The sequence below is a fragment of the Phyllosticta citribraziliensis genome (genome assembly GCF_038025025.1).
Source record: "Phyllosticta citribraziliensis strain CPC 17464 chromosome Unknown J3D65scaffold_9, whole genome shotgun sequence".
Classification (NCBI taxonomy): Eukaryota; Fungi; Ascomycota; class Dothideomycetes; order Botryosphaeriales; family Phyllostictaceae; genus Phyllosticta; species Phyllosticta citribraziliensis.
Genome location: NW_027117346.1, coordinates 919,236 through 941,476, shown reverse-complemented (window position 1 = coordinate 941,476; position 22,241 = coordinate 919,236). Strand labels below are relative to the sequence as shown.

At 55.1% G+C, this 22,241-nt stretch overlaps 8 protein-coding genes across 8 annotated transcripts; 4 read left to right on the top strand and 4 right to left on the bottom strand.

Moving 5' to 3' along the window:
* Positions 1–926: 926 nt before the first annotated feature.
* J3D65DRAFT_468433 (uncharacterized protein) lies at positions 927–1,870 on the bottom strand. The gene has a single exon (XM_066796495.1). It carries the CDS (start codon positions 1,618–1,620, stop codon positions 1,045–1,047), a length of 576 nt encoding a protein of 191 aa, XP_066653081.1. The 5' UTR covers positions 1,621–1,870; the 3' UTR covers positions 927–1,044.
* A 1,558-nt stretch (positions 1,871–3,428) lies between these two features.
* Positions 3,429–5,518, top strand: J3D65DRAFT_605064 (ASST-domain-containing protein; the record flags this gene model as incomplete). Its single annotated transcript, XM_066798322.1, has 5 exons — positions 3,429–3,554; positions 3,611–3,671; positions 3,723–3,787; positions 3,840–4,315; positions 4,387–5,518. The coding sequence occupies 5 exons, from the start codon at positions 3,429–3,431 to the stop codon at positions 5,516–5,518; spliced, it is 1,860 nt and encodes a 619-aa protein (XP_066653080.1).
* Positions 5,519–5,863: 345 nt separating this feature from the next.
* On the top strand, positions 5,864–6,981 carry J3D65DRAFT_652568 (Rtf2 RING-finger-domain-containing protein). The gene is made up of 2 exons (XM_066802455.1): positions 5,864–5,943; positions 5,997–6,981. The coding sequence occupies exons 1-2, from the start codon at positions 5,924–5,926 to the stop codon at positions 6,925–6,927; spliced, it is 951 nt and encodes a 316-aa protein (XP_066653079.1). The 5' UTR covers positions 5,864–5,923; the 3' UTR covers positions 6,928–6,981.
* Positions 6,982–7,268: 287 nt separating this feature from the next.
* J3D65DRAFT_605062 (uncharacterized protein) lies at positions 7,269–7,879 on the bottom strand (the record flags this gene model as incomplete). The annotated part of the gene is made up of 3 exons (XM_066798321.1): positions 7,269–7,454; positions 7,519–7,783; positions 7,833–7,879. 3 exons carry the CDS (start codon positions 7,877–7,879, stop codon positions 7,269–7,271), a joined length of 498 nt encoding a protein of 165 aa, XP_066653078.1.
* A 3,978-nt stretch (positions 7,880–11,857) lies between these two features.
* J3D65DRAFT_669738 (uncharacterized protein) lies at positions 11,858–14,267 on the bottom strand (the record flags this gene model as incomplete). Its single annotated transcript, XM_066803225.1, has 3 exons — positions 11,858–13,546; positions 13,609–13,915; positions 13,966–14,267. 3 exons carry the CDS (start codon positions 14,265–14,267, stop codon positions 11,858–11,860), a joined length of 2,298 nt encoding a protein of 765 aa, XP_066653077.1.
* Positions 14,268–14,657: 390 nt separating this feature from the next.
* J3D65DRAFT_557124 (autophagy related lipase-like protein Atg15) lies at positions 14,658–16,762 on the top strand (the record flags this gene model as incomplete). Its single annotated transcript, XM_066797300.1, has 3 exons — positions 14,658–14,828; positions 14,920–15,288; positions 15,335–16,762. The coding sequence occupies 3 exons, from the start codon at positions 14,658–14,660 to the stop codon at positions 16,760–16,762; spliced, it is 1,968 nt and encodes a 655-aa protein (XP_066653076.1).
* Positions 16,763–18,035: 1,273 nt separating this feature from the next.
* Positions 18,036–20,227, top strand: J3D65DRAFT_468245 (esterase). The gene is made up of 3 exons (XM_066796491.1): positions 18,036–19,498; positions 19,552–19,694; positions 19,763–20,227. Exons 1-3 carry the CDS (start codon positions 18,244–18,246, stop codon positions 19,967–19,969), a joined length of 1,605 nt encoding a protein of 534 aa, XP_066653075.1. The 5' UTR covers positions 18,036–18,243; the 3' UTR covers positions 19,970–20,227.
* A 40-nt stretch (positions 20,228–20,267) lies between these two features.
* Positions 20,268–22,119, bottom strand: J3D65DRAFT_468251 (uncharacterized protein). Its single transcript, XM_066796493.1, has 3 exons — positions 21,370–22,119; positions 20,670–21,311; positions 20,268–20,573 (listed from the first exon to the last, which is right to left on the bottom strand). Exons 1-2 carry the CDS (start codon positions 22,008–22,010, stop codon positions 20,723–20,725), a joined length of 1,230 nt encoding a protein of 409 aa, XP_066653074.1. The 5' UTR covers positions 22,011–22,119; the 3' UTR covers positions 20,268–20,573; positions 20,670–20,722.
* Between the last annotated feature and the right edge of the window lie 122 nt (positions 22,120–22,241).

Sequence of the window (22,241 nt, the reverse complement as noted above, 5' to 3'; positions counted from 1 at the left end):
AAGACCTCCTAGCATTCATTTACTAGTACAGCCATACTTAGGGAGCACCCGTTCACTGCTGCATCTAGACCCAGGGAGTCTCATTTCTTCCTACACCCACAGTGGGATGGTACCTTGACGAGTAATTGAGTCGGAAATGCGAGCCGCCTCCCAACTGCTCTGGTATCCAGATTGACGAGGCAGCCATTGAGGGTGGCGTGCGTGATCCGCGATCATGCCAGTCTCTGACCTCGGCATCGAGATGCAATGGGCAGCGGTGCGATGGCTCGCATTGCTTTTGGGTGTATGTATGTGCCTCAGAGTCGATCCACGAGCCGTTGGGGCCAACAGCCACCAGTCGTCTGGGAGCACAAGAAACTTGACAGCTGTAGTGCGACGGACATGTCGCGGCGCACTGTCACGAGCCTTGCCTGGCAGGAGCTGGAGCAAGCTGGCGGAAGAGCCACCTCAGGCAGTCTCCACATTCTGCGCGGACCCGGACCCTCGACGATCACGCATCGAGGTGATCAGCAGAAGACATGAAGGAGAGCGCGCGCCAACGGATGCAGGCAGCAAGTCATGGCCAGTAGTCGGGACTTTCAATTTAGCCATTGGCGCAGACGGCCTGGATGTTTGTTTCTGGTTGAGGAGGCCGGCGGTTGACTGCACCGCACCGCACTCGCTAAAAGCCCCAGCAAGGCCGGCCCCGACGTCTTGCCGTGGCCTAGCGTCCCCTTCACCCACCACGCCAGCACCACCACATCCAACCGACAAACCTTTCCACCCTCACTCGCCCTCCCTCCACCGACAAACCTCTGCCAGCACCTAAACATCCTGCTTGCAGACCCGTGCCGACTCAACTCCTCAGCCTTCACATCCGTAAGTCGCTCTCGTGCACCGCCCTCGCGCCCTCAGGATTTTTTTTCCTCTCATCCTCGCTGCCGAGGTGGTGCTGATGCTAACTTGCGCTGCGCTGCAGACTCTACACGACACATCCCTACCTCGTCCAAAAATGGATTACAGCGCTCCTCCTGCCCGTGGCTGCTACAACTGTACGTCTGCCTCTCACACACGTTGGGTCCTGGTCGCCCTCCGCCCACGGCTCTTCGCCCCTCCGCCCAAACATTCCTGCGAGCACATGCACAACCCACGCCTCCCCCTTTCCAAACCCGTGTTAAGCCTCACCTCCAGCGGGGACGCTTTCTTGGGCTGCTCGATCCGGAACAAGTCTTTGATCCTCGTTGGAGTCGTCGTGTTCGCGCTCCAAGCGCCAATGCCAACGTCGTCGATCGATCGCGTGGGAACCGAGCAGGCCACTCGAGCCTTCAACCCAATCTCTCGTTCATACGAACGCGCATCTACAACCTCTTTTCCTACCTCGTGCCTTTCATTGTCCTTGTCCGTTCCGCGCAAGGGCTCGGGCGTTATGGCTTCGTCGTCACGTTCCGAATTCTCTCTCAAGAGTCCCGCATGAGCCAATGCTAACCTGGAGAAGGCGGTGATGTCAGCCACCAAGCTCGCGACTGCCCCACCAAGGGCACCCCGACTTGCTACAACTGCGGTCAGCAGGGTCACTTGAGCAGAGAGTGCAGCGAGCCCCAGGCCGAGAAGCCTTGCTACCGTTGCGGCAAGATTGGACATCTTTCCCGCGAGTGCCCCGAGGGCGGTGCTCCCGGCATTGGCGGCGGCCAAGAGTGCTACAAGTGCGGCAAGGTCGGACACATTGCCCGCAACTGCACGCAGGGCGGCGGCTACGGTGCCGGTGCCGGTGCCGGCGGATACGGTGGCGGCTACGGTGGCGGCTACGGCGGTGGTGGTGCCTTTGGTGCTCCCCGTGGTCAGACCTGCTACTCGTGCGGCGGCTACGGCCACATGTCTCGCGACTGCACCCAGGGCCAGAAGTGCTACAACTGTGAGTAAAATTCGCATCCAAGCTGAGCCACAAAGACGTACTGACCTTGAATCACAGGCGGCGAGATTGGTCACCTGTCTCGCGACTGCCCCTCGGAGACGTCTGCCGAGAGGGTTTGCTACAAGTGCAAGCAGCCCGGCCACGTCCAGGCCGCTTGCCCCAACTAAGCTTGCCCTGAGCCGACCGGCACCATGGGGATGAGAAGACTGCTAGTATCAGCGACGGTGGGCCTCGATTAAATCTTGGCCGCTCATGATGACGACCTTTCATTTCTCTTGCGTCGATGAATCTTCAGCTCCCGAGATGGTCGACCTCGCGAATGCCCCCAAAAAACTTGTTTAGGCAGCATGGAGCACATTTGATTTCCCACTTCGCACTTTTTTTCTTCTTCTTCGACAGCGGCTTCGAAAGAGCTGCTCATGAACGGACGGACCGGGCCAAATTGGACGAGCGGCGACGGAAACGGCGGTGCAAAAGTCGGATCGGAAGAGAGGTGGATTCAGACGGCGATGTGCGCAGCAGACTCCTTTGTCTGGCGAGTGGCATGGGACTCTGGAGCATTCGATTCCCCCTATAAGATCAGATAGGCATGGTGACAACAGCCAGCAAAAAAACAAAGCGGGTGGTCAACGGTCGAAGAAAGTGAAGACATCAATATTGTGTGTGAGTGTGGGAGAGGGGCTGAATTTGTATTCGTGCGCTCATGTGGCCGTGCGAGAGACACCATGATGGCGCCCGGTGGGGCGCGAGCCAACCAAGGCTCGGTGTCTTCGCTTGCCTTCGATGGCACCATCACGAGAAAAGCTGGCTGGCTCCGACATCCCCTTCCAGCGTTTCTGTCTCATCCTCTTGTCGACGAGCCACGAGCGCCAACAATGCAATATGAGCCAGCTCCCGCTCATCAGGGATCCCATCACCTTGACTCGGGAGCAAACCTTATTTGGACCAGGACCTTGAGCCTCTGAACGTGGTCGTCCTCACAACTAACGAAGGCCCCAATGCTACTGATCATGTCCATCACCGACCATAGACGTCAGAAGGCGGTACTAAATCGGTGGTATATAGGCCAGGAGGAGCTCCTGACTGCGTCCTCGGCGTGAGGACCGAATCTTGTCACAACTCCTACTCCTTCTAGCTGGGCGGACGGAAGCAACGCCGGACGCTGTCTCGCGTTCCAAGGAACATACTTTTGCCCCGTTTCCCTTGTCTGGTTCGCTTCTGGTCTTTCTGCAACGATCTTCCATGTCGACGACGAGCGCCGGGCCAGCAACTCGCATGCCGGTCGCTGAGCTTATGTCTGTCTCAGGAGAACAAGTTGCCGGCTTTCTCGTTGCTTACCTAGGGGAACAGAGGCCTGGAGTACTACGGACATGTTTCCAGGCCAAGTCAAACCCTGCCGCTGCGAGTGATCAGCTTTCTGCGTCTTGCTGCAAGAAACAAGAATCCGCAAGCCTCCGATTACTCGGCATGCCTCTCGCCTTGAGCATCGCCAGATAACGACAGTTCCTCGTTCTGCCTCTCTTCTATTCGTCACAACATGGTTTGGAATCTCCTGCGGGTCCAGTCATGCATTCTTTACGTCGCTTTGATACTCGCCTTGGCCGATTCTAGCGTTGGCGCTGCGCCCGACAACAAAACTGCACCTCGATCGTCGTTTTATTCCGTAAGACCCGTTCGGATATGGTAGTCTGCTTGGCAGCTAATGCTCCGTAACTGTAGAGACCAGATCTCAATCCACCTGCGTTGACTTGCGAGATCAACAAAGACGGACTCAGTCCTGGTATGTATGGCAAGGAGCATTCACGGGAGAGTGGCACTGACTGAGATGCAGGCTACATTTTCATCTCGCCGTATGGTGGTCCACAGAGTGGTCCTTACATTTACGACAAGAAATGTGTCAGTGTCAAGGCTTTGGACCTCATTTGCGATATTCTGACGGCGTTTGTAGAACCTCGTTTGGTCCGGATACGCAGTCGCAGGCCCAGAAAAGACATTCAACTTTAAGCCATGCAAATATCAGGGCGAGGACCACCTTTGCTTCTTCCAAGGCATGACCATCCAGGGCTACGCCCGTGGCAACGACTTGATCCTGGACAACTCGTATACTGTCGTCAAATCTGTGCAGCTCGGCGGCAGTGGCGTCACTGCTGCAGACATGCACGAGTTCAACCTGATTGGGGACGGAAAGTCTGCTCTGATTACCTCGTACAAACCGACTGAAGCCGATCTGAGCGCTTTCGGCATCCGACGTGGAGTTGGGTACGTCTTGGATGGCATTTTACAAGACATTGATGTTCAGTCGGGCAAGAAGAATTTCGAGTGGCATTCTCTTGACCACGTGCGTCTGAGGGCTACTTATGTCTTTCCAAATAGCACCGATACTGGAGGTACTGGATTGACTCCTGGTGATGCCTGGGATTATTTGTGAGTGGGCATGGATGCTCCCTAGCCAGGTCCTTGGCTTCTTTCCGGGTCTCGAGCTGATTTGAAAATAGCCACATCAACTCGGTTGATAAGTCCACGAGCTCTGGTGACTACCTGATCTCAGCACGCTCCGTATCTTCAATCTACCTAATCAGTGCCAAAGACGGAGGCATCATCTGGACACTCTCAGCCGGCGGAGACTATACAGACTATGCCTGCACAAACTTCAACTTCTCCTATCAACATGACGCACGCTTCATCAAAGAAAACGACACCAACACCATCATCTCGCTCTTCGACAACGCTTCCAACGGCTTCAACTCAACATCCAGCAACTCCGCCGGCCTTATCATAAACCTCGACCACGCAACGAAGCGCGCGTCGCTGGTGCAGCGCATACCTCCGCCAGACCCCAAATTGATAGCCACCAGCCAAGCCAACACGCAAGTCCTCCCCAACGGGAACGTCTTCCAGGGCTGGGGCAACAAAAACGCTCTCTCTGAGCATTCATCCGACGGCACCCCGCTGCTCTCTGCCTCATGGGGCGACTATCCCGTCATGAACTACCGCGCCTACTCGGCCAACTGGACTGCCAAACCAAAGACGCAGCCCGCGCTGTACGCCTTTGCGAAGAATCGCGACGCGGGTCCGACGAGCTTCGCTGTCTCGTGGAATGGCGCCACCGACGTCGCGGAGTGGCGCTTCTACGGACTGACTTCGTCGCGCGGCGGCAACGGCGGCAGCGGCGTGGAGCTGGGCACGGCGCAGAAAGGCGGCTTCGAAACGCCGTTCCAGGCGCGCGACTACGCTGCGTTCGCGTACGTGGAGGCCGTCGACGCGCATGGCAAGGTGCTGGGCAGGTCGGAGGTCGTCAAGACGGTGTCACCGGCGCCAGGCTACGCTGCCAGGTGCGATGATTGGGCTTGCCCGGACGCCACGGTCGTTGAGCGCGTCCCCGAGATCCGCGGAGGCTCCAGGGCTCCGGGACAGTCGAAAGATCTGGGAGGTGATAGAGGGGATGGCACTTCGGGTGGTGACAATGGTGGGCAGCAGGGGAAGCCCAAGTCGAATGCTGTGCCTGGTCCTGGCGGTGTAGTCAAGCGGCAGGGTGGTGAAGCGGCGCCTTCACTGCTGGGCGATTTGGGCATGTGGATGCCCTCGCTCGGCGGTGCTTGGTTTGCCTACTACGGGCTTGCACCGTGATGGGGGGGATACGTGGATCTGACGTGGGTGATAACACCAACAGGCTTAGAAGTGGACTCCCACTCTTTTAACGACAATGTCCAGGCTTGAGCTCTCAAACAGCTCTTTGACGGATACCTAGATAGACAGGACAGAAGCGCCTGCATGTGTATATAGAACAATACCGTCATTTCGACTTCAGCACTTCCAAAACGCATCAAGAGGTCTTTTTAAACCTTTCACACAGCATCTCAGGCTTGGAACGCGACTTCGCGAAACCACGTGGGCCGGCCACGTTTTTCCAAGCGCATCTTTCAGACGGCGGCCGCGCTATCGCCGCCTTACCTCCTCAGTCCACACTCCCGTCCGTACTCCAACAACTTGCCTCCCCAAACCTGGTATCGCCCATTCTCGTAAAACCGCAACATGGGTAACGATGGTGGCAGGTAAGTAGCTTCCTGCAACCACCCTGAATGTATCATTAACTAACGAGTCCCAGCATTCCGACTCGCCGCGAGCTTGTCAAAGAAGCGGCGCGCAACCCAACTACGACCGAAATCAAGGCAGCACAACAAGAACAGGAGTCTCACCGCTGGAGCACATGTCCACTGTCCAACAAACCACTCTCGCGACCCATAGTCTCCGACTGCAACGGCAAACTCTACAACAAAGACGCGGTCCTCGAGTACCTCCTCCCCGCCGACGACGAAGATCCGAACGCTGCTGTGCGCAAAGTGGAACAAAGCGAGAATGTCCTTCGAGGCAGCATCAAGAGCCTGCGCGACGTCGTGGAGGTCAAGTTTGAGACAGACAAGGACGATGCTGGCAAGGAGCGCAAGGCCGAGGACGGCCGAGAGATCTGGGTCTGCCCGATCACGAGAGAGCCGCTCGGACCGGGCTCGAAGGCGGTTTATCTGGTACCATGTGGACACGCTTTCCGTGGGACTGCTATCAAAGAGGCTGGCGGTGATCGCATGTGCCTTGAGTGCAATACCGCATACGAGACGCGAGATATCATCTCCATAATCCCGACGTCGGAGGAAGATATCACCAAGCTCGATGAGCGAAACAAAACACTCCATGCCAGCGGACTTACACACTCGCTCAAAAAGGCGCCTGGTGGAAAGAAGCGCAAAAAGGGCGCTGATGCGGCAAATGGCAGCGACGAGAAGGCATCTGATTCAAGTGGATCGAAGGAAAAGAAAAAGAGGACTGAAGCGAAGTCATCAGATGGAATAAAGAATAGCGCCACAGCATCGTTGACTGCCAAGGTATTGGCAGAGCAGGAGGAGAAGAACAAGAGGAGGAAGATGGAGAATAACGACAACCTCAACAGTCTCTTCTCCAACAAGGACCCGGCGAAAGGCTTGAACAAAAACACGGATTTCATGAACCGAGGATTCGAGATTCCAGCGCAAGCGAGGCGGTAGCTATTCTTAATTGACCGCTCAAGAGCGTTTCAAAACTTGAATGGATCAGCTCGAAGTGTCATCTGACACTACAGTTCCGCTCGGGAAGCATCCTCTGCCCTAATTGTTGCGCGTTGGAGAGCTTCTTAACTTCCCTTCTGTGGTACGTACGGCGTTTTGAAGCATGGGGAAAGAGAATCTGATAAATAGAATTGAACCCTATAGTACAATACCCAGATTCAGTGCTGGGTGCGGTAAACGCATGTTTCTTTCCTCAGAATGAGAAGTCGAACCACTTTCCTCCACTCCAAGCCGTGGAGTCGAGAGTCGAACCTCCGTGGTGGGCTAGAAAATATTTACATTTAGCCCTCCATGCTGCCACCGCTCTCGGGACGCGGCTGGCGCTCGGGGCGCTGCTCCTGGTTGGTGCTGAGAAGCTGGTTGTTTTGGAGACCATCTTGCTTTCCACACTGCTGGGCCTTGGCTTCCTGACCGTACTCCTGCTGGCACTTCTGATCGGTGAAGCAGGTATCGTCCTTAACCTTGCACTGTACACACCCACGGATTAGCACAATCGCAAAACTCATTCCACGGCTGACAGCTGCCACTTACGCCTTGCTTTGCGGGAGCACAGCTTGGGTCCTCAACGGGAGTGCCTTGGCACTGTTCGCAAATCTGACCAATATCACCTTGGTCACCAGCCTTGCAGTAGAAAAGATACTGCTGTTGCTGCTGCAAACGACCGCGGTCGGGACCGCCACGACCGCGACCACGACCAGGAGGGGGACCCTGATTGAGTTGTTCGTTGTTGAATGACTCGGGCCTAGGCTGGTTGTTTGACCCTCCTTCCTTGGCAACTGGATTGGTGGCACCCAAACTTGGTCCATTAGTCGAGACAGAGAAGCATCGCAACGAAAGGCACTTACCCAGCAAGGGCGAGAAGGCCCATAGCGGTAAAGAACGAAGTCTTCATGTTGGAAGAGAAGAGAAGCGATGAATGAACGTTGGGGTGTCTTCAAAGGAGTGGAAAATGGTATTCAAAGCAGTTGCTTGTGATAGAGCTGGAGTAAATGGTGGGTATCAGGGCTTATATACTCGCCTTGCACCTTGAGCAACACTTCGACCGAACTTCACGCCCGTCACCGTCATCGCAACACATTACTTAGCAAAACCGCGCCTGGGGAAAAGCAAGAACCATCCCAAACTCTATCGAGATGAAGCATAGAGAGCCGGCGAGCAGACAGCAGTGCCAATGCTCTGCCAAACCAGAAACCTAACGCCCATACCCCAGAAATTCCCAAAAGGGCAAGCGTGCAGAGCCCGGACAGGACAGGGCTTGGCAGGTTCCTGGACACCTTCCCTGCACTCTTGGTACCAGAAACCGGGGTCGAGGCCTAGGTGTGCTGCGAGCCAACGGAATTGGCTTGCTGGCTGAGCGGCTGGCTTGGACAACGTTCAACAAGCTCAAGCCCCGCCGAAGCCAAACGGCCTTCCTCAAACAAGGCCAGCGGGGGTCGTGCTCGCTGCGAGGGCGACGTTCTCGCGCTCTTGGTTGACGCGGACGGCGTCATTGGCTCGCGGCTCGGACAGCTGGTGTTTCAGACACACAAATCGGCTGCTGTTTTCCCGGCGAGCTCTGGGGGAGCAGTCGTCACCGATGCTGGCTTGGCCTTCAGCCCTGTACATCTGCCGTTGACACGACGGACTGTGGCTGTAGAATTTTCAAGAACTTTTTCCTCGCCACCCCCGGCCAGAGCGTAAGACGCCTTTCGTGGCCATTGCAACGCGCAATACTCCATCGTGGCTCTGCTCCTGGCGATTGCTGGCTTGTCTTGGTATCCTCAAAGCAACAACGGCGTTGTTACGTTGTTTCAGCATTCGGAACCCGCGGAATTGCTGCGGCATTCCCGTTGTGCGTGGCTCACAAAGTCTCGACAGCTATATGACAGGTACGTACGGACACGGGCTCCTGATTGGTCGGCATTCCTGCTGTCTCAGCAGAGCAAAAGCCGTGGCTGCGGTGGACTGGGAGGGGAAACATCGGCTGGCCAAGAAGGTAAAAGGTATGTACTCGCGTACTTTCATCATAGATGTACCTAGGCGCTGACGTACCATAAGATCCATGTGAAGGATTAGGGAAGTACGCGCCCCTGTTCTGCGTCGACTACCGTTGCTGGATCCAATCAAGAGCCACTGAGTAGGTCAATTTCGGTCAGTTGTGTGTCAACTGTTTTCGTTCCCCGGTTGTCTTTCCAGTTCTTTCCTGATCCGAACGATGTTCCTTATGCGAAATCCTCGCACAAAAAACGCCACAAAACCTCACGCACCACTTGAAGACAATAGCACCTGCATGGACAAGCAACGATACATCTGCTGCTGTCATCGATCTTGAAGAATGATGCAGTCTAGTCAGTACGGCATGGGGTTGCTGCTGAGTGAAACGAGTTCCTGAAAGCCAAGTGCCCAGTCCAAACTGCGAACCAATCCTCGACCGGTGCAAACAAGACGACACCAGCGGATTTTGGGAAGCAAAGATGTCGCACAATGTCTCAAAATGGGTTAAGTCTGCCAATTTTGGCAGGTGTTAGCCTAGACCATCGCTGACACAGCAGGGCGGAGAGCAAGAGGTGATGTCGGCGGCGATGTTTGAGTTCAATGTGTTTCGACTATTTGCTGTTTCATGACTTCGCCCATTCACAGCTTTGGCTCTCCGCCATTCCGAACTTGTTACAGGACTCTTAACATACAATCGTGCGTTTCTGCGGATCGCGTCCAATGAAGAGGCTGAAGACTCAACACCAAGCCGTCTATTCCCAGGGTCTGCGGCGGAGAATCGCGTACGCCATCGCAACGACAAGGAGAAAGGCGTTTATCCCCACAGATCAAGGCCGTGGATGTTTGACCTGGCACCGGAGAGAACGCCATCTGCGCGCATAAATGATCCAAGAGAATGTGAATCTTCGGGCTTTGGTTATGCTTATCCAAGAATCGGTGCCCTGTGCCTTAAGCATAGGGTAATAAGGCCCTCTTTGCGTAAGCATAGCAGCGACAAGCCTTTCCCAGTGCGCGCGGAACGCGGGCAACGCACTGAGCGCGTCGCGACAATGATTACCAGCCCCTTTGACGGGAGCCCTCCAAACCTAAACTCTATCATCCCAAGGACCGCACGCACGTACCTGCGGAAAGCCCTTCCGAGCCTGGGCAGTGTCAACTGGCGACGTTCCTATGAGTACCGAGGACCAATTCTAGCTGAATGTCTTTGTTTATGTCGCCCCCGCTTTGCCCAGCTCCGTCTTGAATGAGCAATGTCTAAGCACGCACGACCAACAGCTGCGGCGCCACATCTCCAACCTCTTCTCTTATTCATCTGCAGTCATTGGAATCGCAGATAACAAGCCTCGCGGCTGATACACGCGTCTACGCGTTTGCGCCAGCCACTGACGCTCCCCAGCAGTGCCCGCTCGTCCCATCACGTCGCCACCACCAAACGCCAACATCCCAAGACCTCCACCATCACATCATTTCCCAACCCCACTCTCGCGCCGCCGAGTTCAAGGCTGATGATCACTTGGGTCTTTGGATTTCAAAGGAGAGAACAAGAGCCGTCGGAACCGAGCCTCCGCGCCGACCTTCAGCCTCAGGCAGATTGCGTCCCCGGATCGTCCGGATGCGGCGGCGGGATTGCCGTGCTCCCTGCATTATTCCACTGGCTCACTAAGGCAGGCAGGTATACGCACGCACGTACCGTCGCGCGCACATCCGTTCCCTTGATCTGCGCGGAGCTCCCGTCTATTCGTGCGGTTGCGGCTGGCTGAATGGGGCTGCTCGTGTTTCCCGGTTTGCTATGCATTCGAGTAAGCACTGAGTAAGTCTGCGGGTGTGGCTTTTCAGATCGTCTTTGTTTCGCGATGCCAGGCAGTGGAAGGACGGAGAGCCACGGAGATCTCAGGAGAGAAGGGGAAGCGCTTGGCCGTGTCGTGGAACTGAAGTAGGTGAGTCTGTGGGCGCTCGATCCGAGCACGCACGCCGAGCAGCTCTGGCCAGGAAATTCGTGTTCGTATGCCGCTGGTGTTGGGAGTTGTTGTGGTGGTGGTGGCGAAAATGCGGAGTACGAGATGCGATATTTGTCGTCACGGGCGGTCCGACTACGAGATGGGATGGAATGAGATGAGATGGAATTTCAACCATGGCGAGCGGGTAGGGCGGAGGTGGAGTACCTCTGTGCCTCACGTTTCGCATTGTCTCAGTGACGTAGTCATTTTGTGCCTCAGTACCTCACGCTGTACTTTGACTTCGCATCGCGAACGAGCGAGACGTGACGATCTCGTCAGATCCGCGCGCGTGCATCGGATGTGCGAGGTCCGGGGAGATGTGATGACAAGAACGTGATAACAAGGACTTCAGAACTCCGGAGTATAATGCCTACCTTGGTGCACAGAACACCTGCCTTACAGCCTTAGGCAAGATTTCGCAAATATCAGTTCCAACTCCAAACATCACGAAAGAAGTTTTGCTCCCTTGGTCCCAGACACTCACTGCTCTCCAGAGGTAGATCATACTACAAGGTCAAGAAAGAAATCCACCTGCCAATTTCATTTATAGTCTCAGAGCCTCTATTAACTACCGGTGCGATGCAGAAGAACACAAGCATAGAAACCCGCCCGCGAATCTCTACATCCAAATTGAACAGTCGACAAAGCGTATGAGGAGCTAAGAAGCAGAAAGAATAGACGGAGAAAACAACGCCGGATTATGCAGCCTGAGAACGATTCCAAGACGCCGAAGAAGGTAAGGAAGGAGTAAAGGAGATAAAAGAGAACAAGAACGAATAGGAATGTCACAACTACCCACGTCATCTGCCAGCCGCAAAGTGTCTCTTTGAGAGCTGCGACCTGTTGCACTTGCACTTAGGGAGCGATCATTCTCTACCACAACCGCACTCATGCAATATCTACGACAGCCGAACCACTCCCCTCAACAAGTCAGCAAGACGCTGGTACTCTTTTAGTAAATCATCAACTTCTCCAATTTTCAAGTCTCGCGCATCTTTGCAATCGATAAACTTGCGTTTAGGCGGCGGCGTCTTGCTCAACTCTTCAATGTTGCGGAGGGCTTTATCTTTTTTCGCATTATTTGGGGTGCCTCCGATTGGGCCACCAATAGCGGTGTCAGAGCTGATTGGAGCAGTAGCGTCAGCGCCGCCAGTCGCATTATTAGTAGAAGCGGTGGAAGTAGGTGCCGCGGTGGCAAGGGAAGGTGACGGTGATATTGGGGTTGTGACGCTACGTCCAAACCGCGGAAGCATGTTGATGCCACCAAAGCCGCGCAATGGGTTGAGGCTGTTGCCTAGATTACGCATCGACTCAACGGCCGACGCGCCCGGAGAGACAGGAGGGGCCGGCGTCGGAGCAGCTGCTGCTGGGCTGAGCCCCTCTCCATTGTTGGGGTTGTTGAGACTGGAGTCGGGGGCCAACGGTGGGGTACCTGACAGGGGGTTCGATGTGTCTGCCGGGGTGAACGCCAAACGCCTGTTACTGCCGCTGCCGCCCGACATGGCGCTGTCGGAGGAGCGTTCACGCGTCGACGTGCCGCGGCGCCGACCTCCAAATAGGTCTGTGACCTTGGGATCAAAAGGCCGAGAGTTTAATGGCTCGCTGCCTTCCTCTGTGATGCTGCTTGTTGCAGACGCGTTGTCGTCTGTAATGGGCGGTGGCGTACTGACCAGCTTGCGCACATCTTCCAGCGTTTTGGGTTGCGCGAGTGCAGAAGCAGGTCCACCAGCTTGTTGCTCTTTGAGACGGCCAAAGAGAAATTTCAAACTGTTTTCAACTGTTGCGTTGATGCTGTCAAAGGCTTGGTCGGCGCTGTCGAGGACAGCCTGCCGGGCGGCCTCACTGACATTTTCGATACGATTTGTTTGGGACTGGATGAGATGGGAGATGCGCCGCTGTGACCTGTCAAGCTGGGACATACGGTCTCCGTCCGATGCGCCTCTGTCAAACGCAGCGTCCTCAGGGTCGAGGTTCGCTTTTGCCGGAGTTATTCCAAGATTCATTGGGGGTGCCTCTGAGCGTGGAGTCGTTGGTCTGCTCTTGGACTTCCCAGGCCCAGAGGGAAGTTCGTCTGCGCGAAGCGTGGAGAGATCCACGTTCTCCAGAAAGGTTATGGATGCCTCTAAATTGACCAAGCAGTATGCTGCTTCGCCGTCGACCTTTCCCACGGCTCTGAATCTCTTGATGAAGTGTAGGTTGCTGATCGCGCAGAGATTCTCCGGCGACGAAGTAATGAGGGTATAAATGAGGGTAGGGAGAATCTCATCGGCCGAGGACGAAGTTGGGAATATTTGGGACAGCGCTTCCACGATGCTCTTGTGAGCCGCTACAAGGTGCGTAAGCTTGCCGAGTGGGTACTCTTCGTTGTTCATCCTTTCGATATCCCGTCTTGCGTCGGACAACATCTGAGGTAGTTTTTCCTCCTTCTCTTCCAAAGACTTGCGCATTTCTGGTGTAATATCCGACCCATGACCGAGCAGCTCTTTCAAGCCGATGCCAACAACCGAAAGCGCAGCTGTTCTGGAGCGGAGCTTCTCATCCCGCTCCCCATCTTCGGTGCTTCGATGTCGCCATATCCTAGAGTAAACCTGAGCTATATTTAGCAACGCATGATACAGGGGCTACAACTGAGCAATGTTGCAGTTCCAACCTTTTCACAGACTGCTCTTTCGACAGCTTCCTCCAGAGCAGTGCGCTTGAGCTCAAGCAGCTTCCGCGCTTTTCTCCGGTCTGCAATCTCCGTTGGGGTCAGCATCTGCTGCTCAGGACCGGCCTTCCGCGAGATTTTGGAAGAGAGCGATGTTGTTGAGCCATGACGTGATATTCTAGTGGACAGAGCAGCTATGTGTGTGTCTATCGAGGAGTATGCGCGAACGTAGAAGTCTTGAAAGAGCTCGGCGAGGGCGTTGATGGCGATTGGAGTCGGGTGGACGCGGGCGGAGAGCGATTCGAGGAAGCTTTTACTGTCAGCTGGAAAAGATAATCACGGGCAGCGGCTAATTCGCACCTCTCGGCTTGGCTCCTAATCTCAATGGGCAGCTCCTCGAACGTCTGGGGGAATTTGAGCGTGTCGTCAGGGTCGTCGCGTGAATGCTCCCCATCATCACTCTGAGTGGTAAAGACGTCGGCACCCTCGGATCCGGTGTCGCTCTTGGGGGAAACGGCAAAGGCCTTGGGGTGCAGGATCTCGGGAATGGTGGCCCCGACGGTGCTTGCGCGGCCGCGATGGTGACCTTGTGGGGTTGAGTCGTAGCGAGACCACGATTTGGAGGACTGCAGCGGCTTCGGGGTGTCTTCTTCGTGGGACATGACGGCGATGGCTAGAGAATGAGGGGGGTGAAGACCATGTCTGAAAGTCGTGGGAATGGATCGTGAGTAGGTTATGGAGAGCTAGGTACCGGCACTTTGCGGGCGATGGTTGTCATGGCGCCTCCGCCGCCCCCGCTGGGCGCCTGGGTGCCTGGGTGCCTGCTCCTACATGTAGCTTATCGATAAGCGCCGTCGTCATATGAGACCCTCTAGTCCGTACGAGCTGCTCCTGCTCTCCTCCTAGCTCCCATCCATCCACCCGCTTGCCTCTCCGCCACCTTCTCTCATCAGACTGCTATAAGACTCCCGTCAACGCGATCCGTGCGACTCTGCCCTCGCTTTTCCGCGTCCTGTGATGCCTGCCTCCTCTTGCGTATCATGACCGCCGCCATGAAGTCCCGCCGCCACTGCTCCTCCGCCGGCAGACTGACTGCCAACCTCCTCTTATCCTTCCTCACCTTCTCCGCGACCCAACCAGCCAACGCCGCGCTTTTTGGCCAAGAGGAACGTGGCATTCCTATACTTCCAGTCCTTCCTCCAGAGGCCGCGCATCATCCGCCAGTCCTGCAGCCAAGGGAGCTGACCTTTGTGAGTATCCTCGGACCGAATCGTCATGACGAAATGGTCGGGGCTAATATGATTGCCGCTTTAGGAACTAAAACACGTCTTCCACCACGGCACTCACAAGTATCCGAACTTGCACCGCCGGCTTGACATAACGCCCGAGACTGCTCTGTGGATTGCCAACGATGATGGCTCCAGGCGCCATCACCCGTCACGTTTGCGCGCTAGGTCGCAACCGATGAATATCCAAAGACTTGTTGATCGCCGACCCGAGACCATAGACGACATTCTAGATACGAAACGTATTACTGGAAAGGCCGTGTCGTTGCCTGCGTCTGCGTGGACCATAGACGAAGTTCAAGGTCCCAACGTGACAGACAAAGAGAGTGTTCTGACTTATGCGCGCATCGCTGCCGACGCATATGTCACCGAGCCAGGGACCGGAGAATGGAGAGATGTGCGTGGATCAGAAAAGGTCAAGAATTCATGCTGATTGGTCACAGGTAAAAGGTGGCTTCAACTACACCGAAGACTTTGGATGGGAAGGCGACGGCCTCCGCGGCCACATATTTGCCGACACTGAGAACCGCACCGTGGTGATTGGCCTCAAGGGTACATCGCCGGCCGTTTTCGATGGATCAGAAACCACCACAAATGACAAGGTCAACGACAATCTCTTCTTCGGTTGTTGTTGTGGTCAAGGAGGGCAGTACATGTGGCGGCAGGTTTGCAGTTGTATGACGTCTACATATACGTGCAACTCTACCTGTCTGGTCCAGGAACTGCGAGAGAAAAACAGATACTATTACGCCGTCAAGGACCTTTACCACAATGTGACTGACCTATATCCGAAGTCCGACGTATGGATATCCGGCCACTCTCTTGGTGGTGCCACTGGAAGCTTGTTGGGCCTTACATACGGACTTCCTGTCATCACTTTCGAAGCTCCGGGTGAGGCCATGGCGGCAGCTCGTCTCGGGCTTCCTACGCCTCCGGATTATCATCTGGGGAGTCACCAAGATCGTGTCGATACTGGAGTCTACCACTTCGGCCATACGGCGGATCCAATGTACATGGGTCTTTGTAATACGGCCACTTCGGTCTGCACCATTGCTGGCTACTCGATGCAGAGCGTCTGTCATACCGGATCCGAATGCACATACGACACAGTCGGCGATCTTGGATGGAGAGTTGGTGCCGGAACGCATCGAATCTGGGGAGTCATCGACGATGTGATTGAAAAATATGACAGCGTTCCAGAGTGCAGACAAGATCCGGGCTGCACTGACTGCTACAACTGGAAGTTCTTCGAAAGCAATGGCTCAGACATAACTACGACGTCCAGTAGCTCCTCTACGACCACGAGGACGAGGACTGAGACGTGTAAAACACCGGGCTGGTGGGGCTGTCTTGATGAGAGCACGACTTCGGGCCCGTCTACGACATACTACACAACAATCACGACAACCACGTGCGAGACTCCTGGTTGGTTTGGATGCAACGACAAGAAGACCCACACGATCATTACAACGTCCACAGTGCCGACGCCGCCAACTACTACGACATCTTCTTCTTCGACGTCAACTTGCAAGACCCCTGGTTGGTTCGGCTGCAATGATCCGACCACCACCACCACGGCCACGGCCGAGCCGTCCCAGACATCTGCAATGATTACCTCGACTGCCGGTTGCGAAAGTCCTGGTTGGTTTGGGTGTAACAGTCCAACGAATGCTCCAAGCACGGCATCGTCGACTTCGACAAGCTGCAGCTCCAAAGAATGGTTCGGTCTCATCTGTGTGGACCCATCTCCCACCGAGGCTCCAGCGTCAACTATAACTCCGGCGCCATCTTTGCAGGAACAATGCGTCTTTACAGACTCACTCGGTCGTTGCAGGAAGTGGGAGTCGGATCGGTGGAAAGACGAGATGTGAGGCCTCTTTCTCTTTGGTTTTCTCTTTCTGTGCAACTCATTCGCCAAAGCAAGCGGCGTTTCTCTTCTCTGGGCGTTTCGGACTTGGTCTACTTTATGGTGATACCGCATAGGGAGCGTTCTTGATCTTGACGGGATCATAGACGCAGATATGGCCGACTTCTGGCATTCCTGTTCATCTTAGCAACAGGATCAACTTGTTTATATTGAAAGTCGAGGGAATATGTGTACTTCAACCGTAGGAGCGCTCCACAATCGACCTCTCCGGGATCGATCTCTGGAATATGGACACGATACCGTCCCGCCTGCTCAAGAGTGACCCTTTTCCCATCGCTTCGCCCACGCAGTGCTCCATCAGTTCGACAACAGCGCCTGCCTCGGGTGCAGCAAGCAATCTTTCAAAACCAGGAGAACAGGAGAAAGTCCCCGAATCGAATATATCTCGGCGATGGTGTGTTGATAGTGGCAGAACTGGTGACCGCCGCCCAAGCGGCGGACATCGAACAACTCCGAGCGGAGTTAGCACCGAGGCAACTCGGACCCGAGCAACATCTCCAGGACATACCACGGGCTCCCGAGCTGCCCTTCTATCTCCGAGTATCAATTGTTTTTTTCCTCCAACATTTACATAAAAACTAGAAGCCAAGACGATGCCGCTTTGGAAAGGCGTGTGATTGACACGATGCGGCCCCCCAGTCGCGAACCTTGTGGTCAACCCGTGGCGATACGCGAAGGCCGCGGACAAGGAATCTCATCTACTTTACCCCCAACGCTCGACTCGTGGATTACTTCTTCCACCCGTCTTCCCTACTTACTGGGCGAGTGGCTCTTCTTTAATCGTCTTTGAAGTTTGTTTGAATGGTGATGAGCAACTCAATTGACTGCAACCGCAAAGAACAGGCAAAGGAGCTTCAAAAAGTGTTTCACAAATACCATTGTACAGTAGTACAAACAGGAGACGGTTTCCAAGCAAGCGTGGCACCGGCTTCGGCCCGCCTGATAGCGCTTCTGGACAAGGCTCGTCCTTGCTTGGGAAACTAAGTATATTTTCCAGATTCGCAGCATCGCTCTGTGGCTCCTGCTTCGCCATCACTGTACAGTCGAGTTCGCATGCCACAACGAGGCTGAACCTGCCGCGTTGGTTTAGCGGTCTTCGGTATTCCGAGGGTGCGCTGCTCCGGTTACGGGCTAACTTGGTTAGAACATGATGCGTTCCCCTTGCGGAGATTTGTCTACACCGCACCGGAAGCCGCGTATACAGATGCAACGCCTTGTTGAACCCCAGCGCTAGAGCCAAGTCAAGTTGCTCGCCTTTACCACATGGACACTGCGCCAGCACACGCTGACGCGTCGATCCACGCCCTCAGTGAATCTCTCGGGAGCTGCCGACTTTCGATTGTCCATCTATAAGAGCAGAATGTCGCTCCGCGGCAGTCATGGTCCATCAACCTCAGCACACTCTTTTGCCCGACTGAGACCACGATGAAGGTCCAGAGTATCATTCCTCTCGCTTCCCTGGCCGTCGTTGGCCAGGCCGCCCCGACTTCGACTACCAACGCAACTCTGCCTTCGGTCACTCTCGACTACTCCACTATTATTGCAGCCGCCGGTAATGAGTCTCTTGGATACTACAAGTACCAAAACATTCGTTTCGCTGCTGTTCCTACTGGCGATCTTCGCTGGGCCGCTCCTCAGTGGCCCCCTGTCGAGACCGAGGTCAACACCGGTGACCTAGCCGATGCCGATGTCGACTGCTCCTCCGAAGAGGACTGCCTGTACATGGACGTTTGGGCCCCCGCCAACAGCGAGGGCAAGAACCTTCCCGTCATGGTTTGGACCTACGGTGGTGGTTTCACTGGAGGCAGCAAGTCTGAAAACACCCCTGAAGGTCTCTTCGACCTGACCAAGGACTTTGTTTTCGTCGCATACAACTACCGCCTCGGAATGACTGGTCTCGCCAACGGCCCGACTTACAACCACCAGGGTGGTGTCTCTAACACGGCCATCTGGGATGTTCAGCACGCCTTTGCCTGGACCAAGAAGTACATTAGCAAGTTTGGTGGCAACCCGGATGACATTACGGCTGTCGGTTTCTCTGCCGGTGGCTCCCAGGTCATGTTCCAGCTGACGCGCTTTGCTGGCCGCGCCGAGCAAAACTTCAACAAGGCCTACATCATGTCGCCTGGCTTCGTCCCTGGCGCTGGCCACCACCACGGCGAGCAGTTCTGGCAGAACGTCTCTTCCACTGTTGGCTGTGAGGGTGGCAACCTTGACTGCATGCGCAAGGTCAACTTCACCACTCTGGTCGACGCCGCTACGGATGTCGAGGACACCTACACCTACCAGTTCCAGCCTCGCGTTGATGGTGACATTGTCGCCGACACCTACGAGGCCAGCCTCTACGCCGGCCACTTCAACTTCAGCGGTCCCCTGGTCATCTCGCACGAGGAGCACGAGGCCAACAGCCAGGCCTACTCGGGCGTCAACACCACCGAGGATGTCTCGACCGAGCTCCGCATCTTCTTCCCGTCCATCACCGACGACGTCGTCGAGGAGCTTCTCGAACTTTACCCCGAGGACGACTACGAGAGCCCCGGTCTTCGTTTCGCCGACATGAAGCAGTCCTTCGACCTGACTGGCAAGAACCTTGCCCTGACCCACGCTCTGAAGAACAACACCTGGAACGCGAGGGTCTCTTTGGACAGTGCCACCCACGGCACTGACCAGAGCTACTACTGTACGACGTTCTCGCCGCCCCAAAAAGATTTGTCTGCTAATGTTTTGGGTTAGGGTACTCCACCTACTCGCTGTCCTCCAGCAGCAGCTCGTCGTCCTCCAGCTCCTCCAACTCCACCTCGTCCAACTCGACCAGCAGCGCCGGCGGCATGGGCGGTGGCATGGGTGGCAGCAGCTCGATCGACTCGACCGTTGCCGTAAGTGACCTCCTCCACTCTGACTCCAACCAAAGCAAACAAGTATACTAACAAGGGATTGTATGCAGGTCAAGATGCAAAAGTACCTCATGTCGTTCGTGCTGACGGGCAACCCCAACACTAAGTGGGCCGACGACAAGCTCTTCTGGCCCAAGTACAACGCCAACAACAACACCAAGGGCAACCAGATTTGCTTCAACACCACCTTGTACATCACCGACGACGACCTGGCTAACGACAAGAGCCTGTTTTGGAACAAGGCGCTTTGGTACTAGACGGAACATTTTGGGATACTTCTCATGCAAAGGAGGAGTTGGTGGACTTTGAGCTGATGCTGCTCCTGTTGCGCTGCAGTTAGCGAGTTTTGCTGTATTTTACTTCTGGGAGAATGGCCGGAGAATTGTTGGGTTCTTGAAGCTGTTGCTTGCATTTGTATTGAGGTTGTAAATATCAACGCCTGCTGGTTGCATTCCGGTTCCACCGTTCGTCCAACTTGAGTTGCAAACATTGCAGTACGAAGAGCACTCTGCTCTCAGAGGTGACCGACATTCATACTACCTTGTTGCAAAGTCATCAGGAGCATTATTCAAGCATCTACAAGTGATGGGAGTAGGGAGCACTCAAACTCCAACCCAAGAAATTGGTAGCATGTCCCATGACTTTCGTCAACAAGCCTTGGACGACGTCCAAATAAGCTACCGACACGATCCACAATCAAGGCTGACTCCGCAAGTCCAAGACATGCGTGCGGTGGAGCGTCAGGTCCTCGCTCTCGCTCTCGGAATCGGAAATGTCGGACTCCCGGTCGGACATAAGGCAGGCCATTCGGCTCGCCCTCTCTCACGCGAGTCCTTGGAGATGCGAAGATTTGAACAGTACCTTCCAAGCACCATCGTATGCCTTGGTAAGAATCTGGTTTCACAAAATAGAAAAGAACAAGCATCAGGCTGCGGTTGCAAAAGTCATGGTACATACAATATGGTACAGCTTATGAATGCTCCTTGGTGCCCTCCAGCGAAGGTCTGGTCTTAGCAGTCAGCACCCCATCCATCTGGGTCCCGGCCCATGCCTCTTTGAACAGCATTCCATCCTGCGACACCAGCCTGGATAATGCCAACAGCGGTGTCAACATGCTCATTTCCTGAACGACCAGAGATTGCCCTCGGCTCCTCGTACTCCTCGTCCAAATCCAGCTCATCAGCATTGCCTTGGTGTCCCGACAACGCCAGGCGCCGAATGAGCTTCCGATGCTTCAGAAACCAGGCCTCTTCGCTGACAGTCGCCCACTTGCGGTTGTTGCGTCCCGAGCCAGACGGTGACTGCGACATGGAGATACTAAAGGGCCAGTCGACGGTGTAGACGGCCCAACGGGCAGTGAAGAAGTAGAGCAGTGGCCATGTGAACAGCCAAAGGAAAGAGAGGTAGAAAATCCAGCGGATCCAGGGCGTGGTACGCCAGCGGTTGATGCGATGAGGGTTGTAAATGTCTACGCCGCGGCTCTCGATCGGGAAAGTGATGAGAACGTGTCCACGATAGTTGGTTTGCCGGATGAGAGCCTCAATGCGTTGATGGATCAAGTTGGTGTCAAGACCGGAGATGGTGCGGTTGATGCGGAAGCTACAAGGAGCATTCATGTCAGCGTGGGCTTTCCGAACCAGATATGTGGTTTGCGCACCTCTTCAGCATCCGATTCGAGTTGCAGTACTCTTTGCACCAATCGTAAAGATCCTGCTTCAAGTCGCCGACCTCCAAGTCCCCTTTTGGATCCTTCGCAACAGTCTTCCTGAAACCACCACGAAGAGCTTTTTCTGCGCTGCCAACGGTCCTTGGCTTGCACCAGTCCTGGGTAGGCTCTCCCAGGTAGTTTTGCATGTTGAGCTTGATGTCAAAGTCGACAACTTGCTTCTTTTCTTTCTTGTTGCCCTTGCGCACCGTCTGCCAGTGATAGCCGTGGACTTGGACGAGGGGCTTCGGCGGCAGCACCGTCAGAACGTCGCTAATATACTTGAAGAGACACGAAGGCTCGGTGAGACGCTCATCGATCCGAAAAGTCACGGCCTTGGTATTGACCGGTTTTCCGAAGGCGTATTGAGTGTTGCCGCATTCAATCACAGAGTACTCGTCTTCGGGGAGCTGAGATGCTCGTCCCTGGCTGGGGATGTTTGACTTTGAGACGGGACCTGCATGGTCGGAGTACGCAGGCAGCTGATCGTCTACTTGGAGACTATCGTCGTATTCATAGTCGCCGCGCGTAGTGTGCATAGAAACAGCGTCAGGGTCGTCGCGGTAGACGGGAGGGGGTGCGGGCCGGCCCATTCTTAGCTTGCAAAGAAGGGAAGAATGATTCGCAATGCGAAAGAGGTTCAAGCTGAAAGACTGCAAGAAGTCAAGCGATGACAGGGAGGCAATAGGAGAGTGAGGCGCTGGGGGCGAGTATTTATCGTGGTCGTGGTGATAGTCCGTGAGCAAGCCACCAGGCAACAAAGGCTGTAAATAGCTAGGCCCGGCGGCTGCCACCGTCCCAGACCCCGCTATCAGGTGTTATGC

Excerpts from the sequence above, each read along its gene's own strand:
- J3D65DRAFT_652568 (XM_066802455.1), top strand. The coding sequence starts at position 5,924 with ATGGGTAACGATGGTGGCAG. Across the intron at positions 5,944-5,996 it reads ATGGGTAACGATGGTGGCAG|CATTCCGACTCGCCGCGAGC; the intron begins GTAAGTAGCTTC and ends AACGAGTCCCAG.
- J3D65DRAFT_468245 (XM_066796491.1), top strand. The coding sequence starts at position 18,244 with ATGAAGGTCCAGAGTATCATTCCTCTCGCTTCCCTGGCCGTCGTTGGC. Across the intron at positions 19,499-19,551 it reads CACTGACCAGAGCTACTACT|GGTACTCCACCTACTCGCTG; the intron begins GTACGACGTTCT and ends GTTTTGGGTTAG. Across the intron at positions 19,695-19,762 it reads CGATCGACTCGACCGTTGCC|GTCAAGATGCAAAAGTACCT; the intron begins GTAAGTGACCTC and ends GATTGTATGCAG.
- J3D65DRAFT_468251 (XM_066796493.1), bottom strand. The coding sequence starts at position 22,010 with ATGGGCCGGCCCGCACCCCCTCCCGTCTACCGCGACGACCCTGACGCT. Across the intron at positions 21,312-21,369 it reads TCGAATCGGATGCTGAAGAG|CTTCCGCATCAACCGCACCA; the intron begins GTGCGCAAACCA and ends TGCTCCTTGTAG.
- J3D65DRAFT_468433 (XM_066796495.1), bottom strand. The coding sequence starts at position 1,620 with ATGTCCAATCTTGCCGCAACGGTAGCAAGGCTTCTCGGCCTGGGGCTC.